Source organism: Muntiacus reevesi, chromosome 2 (genome assembly GCF_963930625.1).
Source record: "Muntiacus reevesi chromosome 2, mMunRee1.1, whole genome shotgun sequence".
Taxonomy (NCBI): domain Eukaryota; kingdom Metazoa; phylum Chordata; class Mammalia; order Artiodactyla; family Cervidae; genus Muntiacus; species Muntiacus reevesi.
Window position 1 is genome coordinate 32,367,711 of NC_089250.1, and position 16,993 is coordinate 32,384,703.

At 42.3% G+C, this 16,993-nt stretch overlaps 1 protein-coding gene across 5 annotated transcripts in view; it reads left to right on the forward strand.

Moving 5' to 3' along the window:
• Window positions 1-16,993, forward strand: part of EPC1 (enhancer of polycomb homolog 1) — a 92,661-nt gene that overhangs the window by 17,483 nt on the left and 58,185 nt on the right. For 2 of the 5 annotated variants that reach the window (XM_065921191.1, XM_065921190.1), the window contains exon 1: window positions 10,876-11,360. The exons of 1 other annotated variant lie outside the window; for it this stretch is intronic. In XM_065921191.1, coding sequence (XP_065777263.1) covers window positions 11,208-11,360 — 153 coding nt within the window. In that variant the 5' untranslated portion in view covers window positions 10,876-11,207. Of the gene's footprint in view, window positions 1-10,871; window positions 11,361-16,993 lie in introns of those variants that run through there. 2 more of the 5 variants (XM_065921189.1, XM_065921193.1) reach the window with 2 other exon arrangements.

The following is a 16,993-nucleotide window of genomic DNA, read 5'->3' on the forward strand; positions in this document are numbered from 1 at the left end:
TCTGGAGCCAGCACTTTTAACCGCTGTATATTACACTCTTAACAATTTTTCTTAAAGCTCCTGCTTGTCTCAAAATAAATCAGACTTACCATACATTTCCTAAAATTTTATATTGTGCTAGACACACTGTCTAAATAAATTGAAGAAATATGGCAAGATAAATTAAAAGGGGTGAAAGAAAAAGACTACTGAAAATAGGTAAATTGGGTGAATTTTGGTGTTGCCGTAAATATTTCCTTTTTAAGAAAGTGCTTAAAGGGCCTTAGGCTAGGAATGAAATCTTGTGTGATCAACTGCATGATTTGAATAGCTGAGGGATCTTCTGATTCAGTGTATTACTTGGGAGTTAATATATGTATGCCCTTCCTGAACACTAGGGTGAAATAGAAATAAAATAGTATAGTCTTACCTGGTATATTTGTGTGGGAAATTAAAAAAAAAAAAAACTTTGCAATTATCAAAGTTTTTTTTTTTAAACCATAGTAAGTTTGTTCTTCATACTGGCCTAAGAAGGAGAAGAAAAAGTATTCTTTAGACCAAGCATGTCATATTACTCAGTCATGTCTGACTGTTTGTGGCTCTGTCCATTAATTCTCCAGGCGAGAATACTGAAGTGGGTTGCCATTTCCTCCTCCAGGGAATCTTCCCGACCCACAGATCAAAGCCAAGTCTCTTGCGTCTCCTGCACTGGCAGGCTGATTCTTACTACTGTGCCACCTGGGAAGCCAGTCCAAGCCTAAGAGATGCTTAAGGCCCCATGATGAAATCGTTCCTGTAGATTTATGCTGCTGGTAAAGGGCAGGCCTGAGATTAGCATCTGGACCTTTCAACATGGAAGCCGATGTTCCCTCTTGTAGTTAATGCTGTATCTCACTATGCTACGTTTCTACTTTGAATGCAAAATGTTATTTATCTCTGGACTCTTTTTACACAAAGCACTCACCCTGAGAGAAAGGGTAGCAACCTGTACAAAGAGGCCCTGACCCCCTGGAGAGCTTGCTTGACTAGATTTGGAGATTAAGCCATCACTGGGCAACAGCTTGGTGAATCAATTGTCAGTGGGGGGGTGGAAGGGGTGGGGAGAGGGGTGGGTACTGCAGAGCTCCTTGTAGATTTCAACATTAGAAACAAAACTCCTACATAGAAACAAAACAGAAAGATTCCAGAAGATGGGTATAATAGTTTACATAGATTATTTTTTTTTAACTTTCTTAGATTGTTTTATATATGTATCTTGGTCTCTGGTTTCATTTGAGGATTTCTTAGTTTTGTTTTGTTTCTTTAGCTAAGAGTGTTGAAACCTTTACAATCAGTGTTATGTTTTATACTAAGTGTATAAAAATAAAGCTCAGAAAAGTAAAATGATCTATTAACAGGAAAAGAATAAAAAATATCCTTTAAAAAAATAGCTCATGTGTAATGAGCATGAATGACTTTTGTGTCAGGTCCATGCTAAATTCTTTGCTAATGATTTCACGGAATCAATGTAACAACCTATGTGATACATTGTGTTAGGAGTCCCATTTTATGGATGAAGAAACTGCAGCTCCAAGAGCTTCAGTTCAGTTCAGTCGCTCAGTTGTGTCCGACTCTTTGCGACCCTTTGAATCAGAGCACTTAAGTTAGAGTAAAAAAAATCTCTGAATCAAAGTTCCATATGTCCTTTTTAGTAGAGAAACTTTTAGAAAGAAATGTAGCTAAGCGTTTCAGTTAATATAGTATTAAACACCAAATGTATTGCCAAAGTATAGCAACCTGCACAATTCTAGTGCCTGACTTACTTGCACTGCTTTTAGCAAGATAAAAATTTTAAGAAGTGGTAACACAGATACATTTTTACATTTATAAGAACTTTATGCTTTTTCAAAGTTCATGTCAGACTTCTTAAGTAATTAAATAACTTGATCAGAAAAAACTTGTTTCCTTGAATTGCCTAGGTTAGAATTTCCCAAGGTGTGCCTTTGTTTTTTTTTAATATTGTTTTCAAAGTTTTATTTTATTTTTGGCTGCACTGAGCCTTTGTTACTGCACACGGGCTCTCTCTAGCTGCATCGAGCAGGGGGCTGCTCTCTAGTTGTGGTGCACAGGCTTCTCATCGTGGTGGCTTCTCTTGTTGCAGAGTATGGGCTCTAGGGTGCATGGGCTCTAGAGTTGTGTGCAGGCCTAGTTGCTCCGAGGTATGTAGGATCTTCCCAGACCAGGCATCACACCCATGTCCTCTTCATTGGCAGGCGGATTCTTATCCACTGAGCCACCAGGGAAGTCCCAAGATGTACTTTTATAAAACGAGGTAACTGATAGTACATGGTAAAGGGTTGCAAGGTGAGATAACTTTGGAAAATACTGTTCTGAGCATCAGTATTTCTGCAAGACTTCTTGGAGCCTGTACATTATGAACCTCTATATATTTTAAAGAGGCAGTTATTTCCCTGACTTACTGGTTTTCTATGAAACTCTTTATGGAACTCTCATCTCAGAACATAACTTCTCAGATTAGTGGTTTATGAAACATACTTCTGAAAAACACTAAGATAACATCTGGTAAGAATATTGAATGAAGTGGGACTATCTCAAATTATATTGAGGAGTGAGGATTACAAGATAATAGACAATATTATTCCAATGTTATAAAACAAGAAAGTGAAAGACAAAGCTATGAAAGACTGGAAGGAATAAAAACGCCAAAAAAGTTAACAGGCTTTATTAATAAATCTATTAAAGTTAAAATATATATCCAAATATATGTGCTACCACAGTGTCCTTGAGTTGTTTATGGCTGATGAGTCTAGTGTTTGGCAAGCCTAATTCAGAAGAAATTTTAAGATCTAGGTGTGGTGTATATACCCTGGTCAGTAACTCACTTAAGTCCAGTTGGTCTTTTGTTTATTAGTTTCTGCAATTTTAAAGATGGAAGATATGGTTTACTTCCTCTTGTTACCAGGATTTTGTGAAGACATAATCCAATTAATTTTCTGCTAATGTGTAACATGGAAGGTGCTGATGATGTGTCCCAGAACCTGATTTATTTTTTTGCCCTCCAGGCGCTCTCTCTCCTGTGAGCAAGTAAGTAAGAAAAGTCTCACAAGAAGGCAGTTCAAAACTTGACCTGGCTTGACTTGCCTGGTAAATGATTAACATGTTTCAGGCACCGCTCAGCCTGTGACTCCTACAGTTGTCTCGGCTCACCAGAGTGAATTTCCTGCCCACGATGTCTGATAGAAATCAGGGTTGCTCTGTCTCCAGGGACCTCCCCATTCTTTTGGTTTCTCCTCATTGATCCCCTCCTTGAATGGTCACCTGGCTTCTTTTGCTCTTCTTCCTCCGCTGTCTCCCAGCTGTTGGTGTTCCCTGGGGCTCCCGTCCCTAGCCCCTTCTCCTTGCTCCAGGAATCATTGTTCACACCTGTCACCTCACTCCTCAGCTTTGAAATCACTCACTTTCCCTTCCTTTCTCTGGATGCACCAGGGTGCTTATCTAAGCAACTGACACAATGTCACTCAATGTATGGTAAAGAAGAAAATACATCCAGTGAAAGTAAATGTTTATTTCACTAATGTTTCAGGTGACTATGTTAATAGACATAATTTCCTTTCTTGGGTCATGGGCGCAATGAGAATTCACACAGTCTCTCTCTTGAATGTCCTTGTCCCTGTCCATCTTTCTTTGTCTACCACCCATTGGTAACTTTCACTTAATGTTTCAGCACAAATTTCTACTTCATGAGCAGTTTTTTCTCTTGTTTCTCTGAGTTTCACCCCTTCACCCCTCATGTACCGTTTATACTATGACTGATCTGTGCCACACTCAACTAGTATGTTTTACGGGCTCAAGACTGTAAGGTACCAGAGGTTCCTCTGTTTCCCTGGCCCCTCCCTCTCATTTTTATCCTTCTGCCCTTTACAAACTTGGACCCACACCCAGGCTACAGACAGTGTCTGTCAGTGAGTGCCAGTCATTGGATTCAATAGCATAACAATAATGTATCAAAATCCAGTTTAAAGAAATACTCCCAAAAATTTTTAGTATATGTGGTTTAATTTTTTCAATTTTTCTAATTTTCTAAGATGGACTTTTATTCTTCTAGAAAATTAATATATATGACATTCTTAAGTACTAAATGATTACTTAAGTTCCAGATGATTTCCTATTTATGCCTCCTGCCACTGGTGGCTCAGACAGTAAAGAATCTGCCTACAACGCAGGAGACCCAGGTTCAATCCCTGGATTAGGAAATCTCCCTGGAGAAGAAAATGACAACCCACTCCAGTATTCTTGCCTGGAGAATTCCATGGACATAGGAGTCTGGCAGGCTACAGTCCATAGGGTCGCAAAGAGTTGGACACGACTGAGCAGCTAACACACACAATGGCCACTTCCCCAACTTCATCTAGGAGTGTCCTCGTTAAAATGCTGCCATAGAGGACTCCTCAGCTGCGCACCTAGGATGGTGAGGGAAAGATTGGATTTAGGGGACCTGGGATGGTGGTCTAAATTTTGTCAAAATCCTTGCTCTGCTAGGAATAGGTTTTCTATAAATTTAGGATTTTATGTTACACAATAAGATGTATCATATGTCATTGTCTTTTTTTTCCCTAACCCTAGTAGAAATGCTGAAACCATTCTGTGAATTTTGTAAAATTCTAATTGATTCTCAGACAGACATGTTTGGTTTTAGTCATGTATATTGGAGACACAGTTAAACTGAAATAATTTTGAGTCTGTCCTGCTGTAGTTTGCTAGGGTTAATAATTTGCCTTTTATTCTTTTAAGGTAGAGGCAGACTGTTTCTGGATGTATTCTGAACTATCTTATTTTCTATAAGACATTATTCTTAAAGATTATATACAGAATTTCATGCATAAATCAACTCTGTAGAGAAATCAGCCATTCAGATATTGTTTCTGTGACAACCTGTTAAAAATGCTGCTGTTTAATTGCAACACTTGCTTTCCAACATACAGCACATCATAAAAGGCTTCTCTTTTTTATTTTCCTAAATGTTATGTTGGAAGAATTACTTGACGCCATTTCTTTCTATAGCTTATTATGAAATAAAAAGAAAGTGAAGGAAAATGATTCTTGCAGGTGAAAATGTTTTTAGTCCTTTGGCACAGTGCTCTCAATTAAAGCACTATCATTTTTAATGTTGAGGGCATTGTGCATTACACATCTTAAAGAAATTAATTTCACATTTCCCAAAGTGAATACACAGTATCTTACTTTATTCTTAGCTCTCAGCTTTGTCTAGCTCTCAGTAAACATCCAGAAAAGATTTGCTGAATGCTTGAAAGGAAGAAGAATCTGGACTCCAGTTCCCAAACTGAAATTATGATTTTTTTAAAAAATCTTACCGTCCCATCAATGAGAATTTAACTTCATTGGATTACTATCCATTCTTGCCTTCCTTCCTTCCTGTCTCAGAGGAAGACCATGCTAAAGTTAATCTATTTACATGATTCTTTGCTGTCAACAAACAAACATACCCACATCTTTCCCATCTTCAAGAACAACAAAAGTGATGACCTGAAAAGCCACACACACACACATCTTTTCTTTCTCTCTCCTGACCCAAGCTCACTCTCAGTTCACTCTTCACTTCAGTTAATCTGGTTTCTGAGGCTCCAGTGTGGAATCAGAACCCAGAGATTCTGGACTCAGCATTACCTCTCACCAGCTTTGTAATCACAGGCAGGATGTTCAACCTTTCTAACAGGATGCACTTCATAGATATTGAGAATTAAGGGAGATGACACATTTAAAATGTACTTTTCCATGGCCTGACACAGAGTAAATGTTCGATAAATGGTAGTTACTATTCTTACTGATTGAACAATATATTAAAAGTTCAGAGATGAGAAAGATTGACCTAGACTTAAGAATGATTTTGAATTCACCTAACTACTTGCTCATTCTTCGGACTAGGAAATTAGAACCCAGAGAAGTGATGTCAAAGTGTCATGAAGGAAGTGATCTCTGAGTCGGATTTTGAAGGATAATAACATAGCTTACATCTGTTGAATGTTTACTGTGGGCCAGAGACCATATAAATGCTTGACATGGGTTGTTTCATTTAATCTTCAAAACATTCCTGTGAAGTAGCATTTCAGTAGCTAGAAGCAGATGGTCTGAAGCTGGACAGGGAGAACAGAGAGAAAGGAATAAAGAAAAACCTGGAGGCAGAAAAGACTTGGCTGATTTCTAAAGATGGTGATGAGACGAACCAGCCAGAGTGAAGAGCTTGTTTGTCTTAAGTGTTAAGGAGAAATAATGTTGGAGAGAGTGAGGCAAAATTATGAGGCCTCAGCAACCATGCCCCCCCCCCCCAAAATGGCTCTGTCTAATGAGCAAGATGAATAAATAACTTGGGGAAGGGAGGACACAGGCGGAAGTGGGGTTTTAGCCACCCTGATTTGGGGGCATGCAGGGCACTGCAAGGGCTTCCCAGGTAGCTCAGTGAGTAAAGAACCTGCCTACAATGCAGAAGATGCAGGAGATATGGGTTCAGTTCCTGGGTTAGGAAGATCCACTGGAGGAGGGCACAGCAACCTACTCCAGTATTCTTGCCTGGAGAATCCCATGGACAGAGGAGCCTGGCAGGCTACAGTCCATAGGTTGCAAAGAGTTGGACCTGACTGAAATGACTGAGCACGCATGCATGCAGGGTTCTGGGAATCCCTGAAGGGCAGTCTGTACTGTTATCTACACAGTAAGCTGTGTACTGTATCTACACAACCCCAGGGACCCAGAGCCTCCACCAGCCACTGCTGATCCCCACCAGGCACTGGTAGGAGAGTACAGCACAGATTCCTATGAAGTAGAAGCTTCACCAAGGCTTATTGAAGGAATGAGTGACTGAGGGAGGACTTGGACTGGAGGTTGTTTCTAGGTGGGAAGTGATGAGAGCTGAGATGATGGTGAAAACAATGGGAATGGAAATAAGACTGCAAATCCTAGATGCAGTTCCAAAGAAATACTAAGACTTGGGCTCATATTGGGTATAAACTAATAGAAGGAACTGTATTTCAGGTTTATTGTATACAGCAAAGTATAGCATCGGAGCTATAGCATTTGACACATTCTCAATTGTTGTTTAAGTAGACGTTCTGTATTTTTTTTAATATATATTCTTTCATTTATTTACTTGGCTGCTCTGGGTCTTAGTTACGGTGCACAAGATCTTTAGTTGCAACATGTGGGATCTAGTTCCCCAACCAGGGATCAAACACTGGCCCCCTGCTTTGGGAGCATGGAGTCTTAGCCCCTGGACCACCAGGGAAGTCCCAGACGTTCTATATTTGAAACCAGTCGAAATGAATCAGGTTTCAAAGTGATGCTAGTATGTGATTATTATTGTCATTAAAACATGTCTCTGTCCTTTCTTCTCCTGCCCCTTCTGCCCAAGTTCTTGACCGTTTTATCTCACACCTGGGTTGTTGTCACCTCCTGCTGAACCCCAGCCAAGTCAACCTTCTCATCTTCACACAGGCCTGGTAGTTGCCACCTCCCCGTTTTCTGTCCATAGAGTTGCCCTCTTCTATGAAGACTTTTTCTTCTACCATTTCATTCCCATTACCAGTTGAAATAGTAGTCATTCTTCAGAACCAAATAATGTGCTTTTTTTCCCCATAATGTCTGATCAACACACCTAGAACCGACTGCTTTCCTTCTGAACTCCCAGAGCACTACATGTCACTCTCAGCCTGGTTCTGCTCATTTTGTTAAGTGGACATCCCTTTATCAGTATTGTATTTATAGCCTCTGCAATGATGGTACTGTGTGTTGCCTAGTTATGTAATAAATATTTGTGGCATCAATCCAAAACTGTATTAAATACTGCAAATTCCTTCCCAACCAAAAGTTTCCCTTTGGGGAAAGTTTCGTATATACAACTTCATGTTAGTAGTATGTATCTTTTGCAAGATGGAGAATTTCATATCACTCTTGTTGGGGATACTTAGGGGGGAAAAAAGGAAGTTTTAGCTGGGAATACAAAAAGTGAAAGGCAGGGCAGGATTAGTCATTCTTGCAGGTGACTTTTTGGTTGGATAAAGGATGCTGAGGAAAATTAAACCGGAGCCTTCACTGCCACACCCCCTGCCCCATAGGAGGGAGGGTAGTGAACTGAATCTAAGAGGTTTGGGACTGCAATCTATGGGCCTTTGGAAACCAAGTAAGATCTGCAAGTCAGAAATCCAGGGCATTGAGCTGAATAGGGATGAGTGGCAGAAAGAAAATGTCTCCTGGCAGGCAGACCACCTGCAAAAGGCAAGCTTAATTTGTAAGGATCTCTTTGAACCCTTCATGAAGTGTGAGTCTAGAATTTCTATTGAACAAGGAACTCAGTTGTATAGTGCCCATTATTGTTTGTGTTGTTGTTTAGTTGCTAAATCGTGCCCAACTCTTTGTGACCCTATATAACCTGTCAGGCTCCCAGGCAAGAATACTGGAGTGAGTTGCCATTTCCTTCTCCAGGGGATCTATTGTAGGATATAGAAAATGTTATCTATGATCTGTTATTGTTTTTAATATCTATTTATTTATTTGGCTCTACTGCGTCATAGTTGTGGCACACAGGATCTTTAGTTGCAGCCTGCAAATTCTTAGTAGCAGCATTCGGGATCTAGTTCCCTGATGAGGGATCGAACCCAGGTCCCCTGCATTGGGAGCATGGAGTCTTAGCCTCTGGACCAACAGGGAGTCCCTATAGACTGTTGTTTTAATGAGGGTCATATATGTATATGTATTATATATATATATTCATTTTCTTGGTGCTTCAGTCATGACTTAAGACTAGTTTAGTTCTAGGTTCCTGAATCAACTGAATTCTGTTAGGATTTTCAGAAATACAATATGTAGCCTGGCGAGACCTACCATACAAATATCCAGCCAGTATTTTCAGAATTGTTAAACGTGGCTAAGCAGCTGTCATGGGCCATGGTGTGGTGAGGATCCCTGAGTGTGACACACCCTCTCAGGGCCCTGGGTCTTCCCATGAACTGCTCACCTGGCCCAAGATACCTTTCTTCTCTTCTTTTTTTGCAACCTTGACCTATACGTAACCTACATAGTTTTTACCCTGATATCACCTCCTCCAAAAATCCTTCCCGAATGTTTTCATTAGAGCCGCTCCCCACGGATTGGGTTGCCACTGCTGCCTGGTCCCAAACAGCCTGAGCGTTCATCCTCACACTTACTTCAGGTGTGGCAGCTTCCATCTATGGGTCCTACTCCAACCACGTAAGCTCCTCTGGGAGTCCTATGGGTGCTGAGTAATTGTCGTTTGTTGTTGTTTAGTCCCTAAGTTTTGTCCAGTTTTTTTGAGACCCCAGTGGACTGTAGCCTGCCAGGCTCCTCTGTCATGGGCTTTCTGAGGCAAGAATACTGGAATGGGTTGACATTTCCTTCTTCAGGGGATCTTCCCCACCCAGGGATCCAACCCAAGCCTCCTGCATTGGCACTCGGGTTCTTTACCCCTGAGCCATCAGGGAAGCCCCACTGAATAATTAGCAGGTACTCAGAGGGCCCCTGAGGTCTCAAAAAAAGTTTGCTGGTTGAGTCAGTAAATGCATCCTCTTAGTACAGGACTTGTAGGTGAATGTCTGCTACACAGGAGCTGTCAGTATTTGAGTTTGATGATAATTTTGGAGAACTGCAATCCTGTTTCCTCCTTGTCTTCTCCCCACCCCAAACGGGTGGTAGCTAAACCAGCCTGAAAGATAGCACTTTGCTTCGGTGCCTTAAGCTAATAACAGTTCCCATCCAACCCAGTATTTAAGAAGTGATTATTTTTATTATGTGTCCCCCGGGGAGAAAAGCGGAGGTACAGAGCATTTTTGGATCTCGGTGAATATTTGAAATTTTGCTGCCAAACCTATTAAACCCACCGCAACAGTCTTTCGGGTTTTTAAAATATTCTGCTGGAGAGGGCTCTCTGGATACTCATTTTCGTGTGTAATATAAACCACATGGTAGCCATCACATCCATCTAAATACTCCTCTAATAGTTTTTCTTTCTAAATTGGGGTGGGGGGGTGGCAGGAGTGCTATAAGTGATCTTCAAATAATTGTAAAACGTTTTTCAGAGGGCAAATAAGTGTCAACCCATGGTTCAATAAAGTAAAGGTAAAAATAAGTGTCAACCCATGGTTATGGTGAAGCAACATTTTCTTCCAGTGCAGAAAAATCATCAGCTCTCAAAATGTGAACTAGGTCTTGCTTTTAAATTTTTTCCCTAAGGGTTACGGCGCCCGATAATTATTATTCCCTTGGCTTCAATGACAATAAACTTGACTGTGGGTCGATAAAAATGCAGGATGAAAAAATAAAACCACCAAAACCCTAGTTGGAGCAAACGTAGGACGCCTCCTGTTTACACTGAGCGCAATGATGGGAACTGACCTAGGATCCAAGCGGAGACGATCAAATACCGTCCAGCGTTTCCTTACACGTAAAGATAATGGCCAGTTAAAAAGTTCACTCAAAGTAGCATCCCGGCCCGAATGGCGTCTGTAGTTTCGTTATAAAACTTGAGACGCCGCGCCGGCCGGGGCTGGGGGCGCCCGCTCCCTCACCCAGGGCCGGGCCGCCGGCGCTGACAGGTGCCCGGGGCCGCCGCCGCGCCGAGAGCCGGCGCGCGGGGGGGCTGTAGCTTCGCTGCACCCTCGCCTGTCAGCCAACGGCGCCGGCGGGAGCGAGCGCGGGACGGCGGGCGCGCGGGGCGGGAGGCCGGCCGTGGTCCCCGGCGTCCGAGTGCCCCGCGCGCCGCCCCGACCCGGCCGGTCCGCCCGCGACCGCGGGGGCGGGGGCCGAGCTGCCGGGCGCGGGGGAGCGGGGCCGGGCGCCGGGGGTTGGCGGGACGCGCGCTCCGTGCCGGCGCCCGGCCTCGAGCCCGCGCCCCCCCCCCCCGCGTGCCCGCGCCGCTGCGCGATGCAGTGTGGGGAATGGCTGGGGTTGGCTGAAGAGCGCACAGTGGAGTTTTAATGTCCGCCATGTTGGCCATGGCGTATTGAGGAGAGCGAGCGAGAGAGGAGCGGAGCGTCTCGGCCTCCCACCTCCAGGCGGCTCTGAGTGCCCGGACGGCGGGCTCCGCGCTCCGCCCCTCCAGTCCCCGGCAGCGGTGGGCGAGTGGGGACCGAACCCCCGGTTCTCCATGATCCCGCTGGCCGGGGCCGTTTCCCCAGAGCGGAGAGGTATCTGCTGCGCCTGAGATGAGTAAACTGTCGTTTCGGGCGCGGGCGCTAGACGCCTCGAAGCCGCTGCCGGTTTTCCGCTGTGAGGATCTGCCCGACCTGCACGAATACGCCTCGATAAACCGGGCCGTGCCGCAGATGCCCACCGGAATGGAGAAGGAAGAGGAGTCGGTACGTGTTAACTCCCCTGTCCGACCCGTCGCCGGGCCCCGCTCCCTCCGCTGCCTGCGGCGGCGGCGGAGCGCAGACCCACACAAAATGGCCGCCATCTTCTCTCCGCCGCCGACTCCCGTCGCCGGCCGGGCCTTTACCCCGGGGCCCCCGGCCTTGCCCCCCGGCCGCCGCGGCCCGGCGAGGCCTCCTCTCGGGCCACCCGCCGACCCTGGCCCCTCGGACCCGGGGCCCGCGGAGTTCGGGCGCCCGAAAGGCACAAAGGGGTCACGTGACGAGGCTGCCGGCAGCCATTTTGTGGTCGGAGCGCTTGGGCTGGGCCTTGTGCATCCGGAGAGGGAGCGGGCGGGCGGCGGGGGGTGCGGCGGCCGGGCCGCGGAGGCCCTGCCTGCAGGCCTCTCGGCGGGCCGCTGGGTGGCGCTCTGGGGCCGGCTCGGCCTTCGCGCGCCGCCGGCGCCGGGAGCGCAGGTTCCGGGCGCTCGGGTGGCCGTGCTCTCTTGGCGGCCCGCAGGCTGGCGGGGCTGCGCGGCCCACGTGGACCCGCCGAGAGGCCGGGCGGGGGAGGCGAGCGTCCTGCAGCGGAAGGTCGGGGTCGGCGAGCAGCCCAGAGCCGACTTTCGTCCTGCGTCCTGTTTCTGGGACTTTTGCATCCATTCCTCCGAGTCCTACTTAATCGGAGGGTTGTCAACTCCTACTGACTTTTTCTTTGATCCTTGAGAACATGTTGCAGATTTTGAAGGGAACTCCGTGGCTCTTGTAAAGCCTGTGTAACTCTCTTATTTCTTTTCCTAATAAAAATCTAAGTTCGCCTGATTGCTGGTTTCTCAACCTACGGGAGACAAGACACAGGCTAAGTAGATGTTAACAGATCTCCGTTTAGAAAAAGGGTTCTTTCTTATCCATCACCGAACTCAAGTGGAGTGAAATCTTAACCGGGAGATGTTTTCCATGGGCGGGCTTCAGTGTTTGAATGTTGACAGCTCACAGACTGTGTCGTAGCCGTGGCTGTCGCTGGTCGTGGAAGTTGGGCTCAGACACAAGACTTCCTCTCGCTTCCCCCAGAACCTTGTCAGTATCGCCCGGTGCCTTCTAAGGAATTGCATACCTTGGTTTTCAGGTACAGCCACTTAAACAGGGGGCAGTGTGTTGACAGTTCAAGAAGTCGAGGAGTCGCTGGATTGATACTACAATTTTGTGGTGGAAAACTGTACTGTAATACCTCTATTTGGGACTGTACGGAATTTTTTTAATGTAGAAATTTTGCTCTGTACTGTTGATTTTGAAAATAAAGCTGTTGAAACTGTTTGGGTTGTTCAACCTTTTAAAGTCAAAGAGTTGTCACAGTTGACTCTTCCTTCGGATTGTAGTGTCCTTAGTGTGTGTAGTAGTTGAGATTGTCTAGTCCTGACTCCGAGCACGTTACCTATGAGACAGAATCTCCTAATTTCTTTTGCTTGTTCCCAACTTTTAGAGTAGAATGGTGCCGTTTGTTTATTTCTAAATAAGTGATTTGTTTTTAAAAATTAAAGTACTTGTGACTGCAGAATCTTGTCTTTTGGTTTTATTTTTGTTTCTTAAGTTTTACAAATAATGCTTTCAAGTTGGGGGTGTCGTGTTAACACTGACCTGGAAATTAAGTTGTGGCCATTGTTTTACCGCCAAGGAACTGGAGAGCTTTGATAAAAACAGATAGCACTACACAGAACACTTAGAACCATACTGAAGTCTGGCTTCTTTGCACACTTTGGACTGTCTCAAGAGCCACAGCCTGAAATCAGAGCTGAACCCAGCTGAAGTACCAAAGCTTATTAAATTTTTACAGATAATTTTCATTCACTGAAAGAATTTTGACGTTTATTATTTTCTAACGTGTGAAGTCCCTATTTTTCAGGGTTTTTTTTCCCCCTCAGACTACCTTCTCCTATCATCCATTTAGAATTTGTTTCCCTTCACATCCAACCAAAACTATGACCAGTGAAACAGAGACCTCAGGAATAAATCCTGAATAGAAGAATGTAAACAGTCCCAGGTGGAACAGCTGCTCTCCACTCCTGTGGTTCATGCTGGCCAGAGGAGGCTGTATAGCTCCAATCAGTACTAACAGTAGAATGTTGATATTGAAAACGTATACCAAGCACAAATAAAGGTAACTGAATACTGAGTTAGCCTTAGAAAAACACTCCTTTTGATAATTCACTGAAGAAGGATATGCTTCTTATAAAGACAAAAGATTAAAATTTCTGCCTCTGACACATTAGTTAGGGTCAGGAGTTGATCATGAAAGATGGGACAGAATTAGAACAGTTTTGTGTATATGTCACCTTATTAAAATTGTTGTGTGGACTATTCCTGGTGATTGTTAGGTTGTACCATATTTTGTTTCTGTGGTAAATGTGGCAGAAATGCTAGGTCTAAACACAGAAAATAACATTAATGTATTTTCATTTAATTTTTACATTATAAGCTGAATGCACTGCTTTAATTAGGCATATCTCTTAGTTTTTAAAAAACAACTTTTAAGTAGAAGGTCCCCTCCAAACATGAATTTTACTCAGCTTTAAAACTTAGTTGTTTAGTCCTTTTTTTGATGAAGATTGAGAAATAATTACAGATTGTAATGAATTAAAGAACTTGACTGAGTCATAGATGCTAGAGATTTATTGTCTGAATTGGTATAATGTTATACCTTGTAACTTGCTACATCATAAAGTAACAGTTGATAAGGGCTTTGGTTTAATGAATAACAAGTAATTTTCAAATCATAGGAAATCAATAGACTGTCAGCTCTAAATATGAAATAAGTCTCTTTGGGGTTAAAAGGGACAAAAATTTAAATAGCAGGGCCAGAGGTTGCACCATGATAATTTTTTAGCATTTTAAGATTATCATCTTCTAAGTAAGAAATGTTGTATAATACTTAGTGCCATGGCTTTACCTTTAAATGAAAGGATAGTTTTTCCAAGGTATCAGTACTATCAAATGTTTTTATTAAAAGTTGACTTATTTTGGTTCAAATTGGAGCTCTCCATTGTTAAAATTCTCCTTTATGGATACTTCTCATTTCAGAAAGGACATTCTGAAAAAGGAGGTTTTAAAGTGATGCTCAGCACAGTGGAACTGCTTGGTTCCTCTAGTAGTTTTGGTGTGAGGGTTTTTTTATAGTTTTGGGATGCCAGACTGTGACTCTTACTGTAAGGGTGGAGGCATATACTCTCTTCTGTCACCAAGACTGGTTCTGGTAAGATGTGTGATGTAATTAAGATGTTTATAGTGATCTTGCCTTGTTATTGTCCTACACAGCCACCTTTGGGACTGTTAGAAGTAGGATCCAGCCATCACAGGCCAACACTTAGTTTTAGTAGGGTTCTCACCAGACAAAATAGTCTCAGACACCTATCTTTTCTTTCTTCAAACTGTTCTTACTGACCCAGTATACAATGTTAAGAAAACCCAAGTTTATGAAGTAGCCAGGTAGGTATTTTTTGTTCAGTTGGTTCATAGGTACATATCTTTCTTTTCTTTTCTTTTTTTTTTTTCATATCTTTCTTAAGAGGAAAAGTAGTAAGCACTCCATTTTCAAAACTTTATTTAAAAAATCTATAGTTTTTCTGTTTTATAAAAACAAACTTAAATCACTGTGGTAAGTTTAAAAGTTCGATTTCTCATTTTTTAAAAGAAACTAAGAATCCTATTTTTCTTTAAAATTTTGAAAACCAAAATTTCTTAGTCCTGAATCTAGATTCCTTTATTCTGTGCACTGCATTGGAAGTGAAAAGAAATATGTGAAATCTCAGTTGCACTAGAAGCAAAGCTTAATTTTTACAGCTAGTTTCAATTAGGAATGGAGAATATTTGGGGTTTTTCCATTAAGTAGCAAATAATCAATTAAAATCAAAGATAACTGAGAAGCAGTAATAAAGTCTAGTTTCAGCTTTCTGTCCTGCCCAAGATATTTTTGATTCAGCAAAGTAGGAGGACTGAGGACTCTTACCTACTAAAGGAGCCTCTTGAAAACTGTCAGGCCTGGTGCTTAAAGTGTTAATATTAGCTCTTGTTTCAGTGTGCCGTTTGATATTTAAGATTTGGGATTAGTATCATTTGTAGTCAGACTTCATTTTCTCACAAAACAAGACTGAAAACTAATGGGCTTATGCATCTAATGGTGTTTGGTGGGTGCTTGTGACCTGTAATGAAGTTTATACAGAACTATTACCTTTTCTGTTAATCAACAATACTTAATTAAAAGTACCAGCTAAATAAAGGAGAGCTTAAATCTTGTAAATAAGGACTAATAATCAGGTTCATAAATTTGTGGCCAAGATTAAATATTAAACTAGCCATTCCTAATATTTTATCTAAAACAGGATAGGTTTTACTAAATCATAGTCGGTAGTAATAGTAATGGTAAAGTATCAGAGGATGTCTATGTATGTAATGGCAAGAGTTCTACTTGATATATATGAAGGTGTGGATTCTTGACTTTGTGATTCAATTTTTCTGAAAAGGGTATTTGTTATCAGCAGTTGGTTAAAACATAATTTTAAAGCATAGGATAATGTTTTATATCATGGAATGATGGTGTGGTTTGTGATTGTTTCTTTAAAGAAGACAACCCACAAGGAAATGAGAATTTTGTATTGTAACTTGGGAATGAAATGAATTCTGAGTCTCTTAAGTGCAGAAGCAGTATGGAAAGGATGAAATATGCAGGCTGAACTAGATTGTGTCTTTTAAAGTAAGCTTTTGAACCGTTAAGGTGTGACTTATACTAATATATTACAGTAACTGGATAAATCAATTTGGGGGGACATCATCAGGAAAACAAGTGATTCAGATGCTTTAGATAACTTGTTTGAACTACTTTCAGTGAATTGCTTGGAGTTACCTTGATCAAGTTTTTTAAACACTGTGACTGTAGGTAATGATTTTGAGAAATTGCAGCTTTTTAAACAGAGCAGATACCTGACTTTGTACCTTTAAATATATGAATTGTATTTCATCCACCAGCCTCACTGTAGATAGATGAAAACCAAAAACAAATTCATAGTTAATACATCTACTGTGACCCCTAATCTCAATTTTCTCTTTAACTAATAGAGATATAACCAGTTCTTTAAAAGATAAAGCCCTTCGTTTATGTGTTGTTATAGTGGTTGTCTTTAAGCAATTGATTCAACTTTGAATATGCATGGTGAGAGTTTGGGAGTTTTGCAACAGATTACTAAAGCAAATCATTTTGGTTGAATTTCCTTCAGTATAGCAAGTACTGGCTAAAGAAATACGACACAGCCTTAAAAATAAGTCCAGGGGAAAGATAAGCTGAGGTTGAAAATGTTCTGTGTATGATTTAATATAGGTTCAGATCTTTTTCTGTACTGGGATGAATTGTTTTGATTATCATAGAATCACAAATACCAGTTGTATATCCTCTGAGAAAGATGCACTTTGACATTGTGGCCTTTGACAAGTCGCTTAACTTTACAGGATGAATTTCAGTCTCTTCATGTGCCAGCCTCTCCTGACCTACCTCATGAGGGAGGTGGCGCTCAGGAGTGTCAGATAGTGTGTGTGAGGATGCTATAAACACACACTGCATTGTTACCAAATATTGATTGAATACTCAGTGTGGCCTT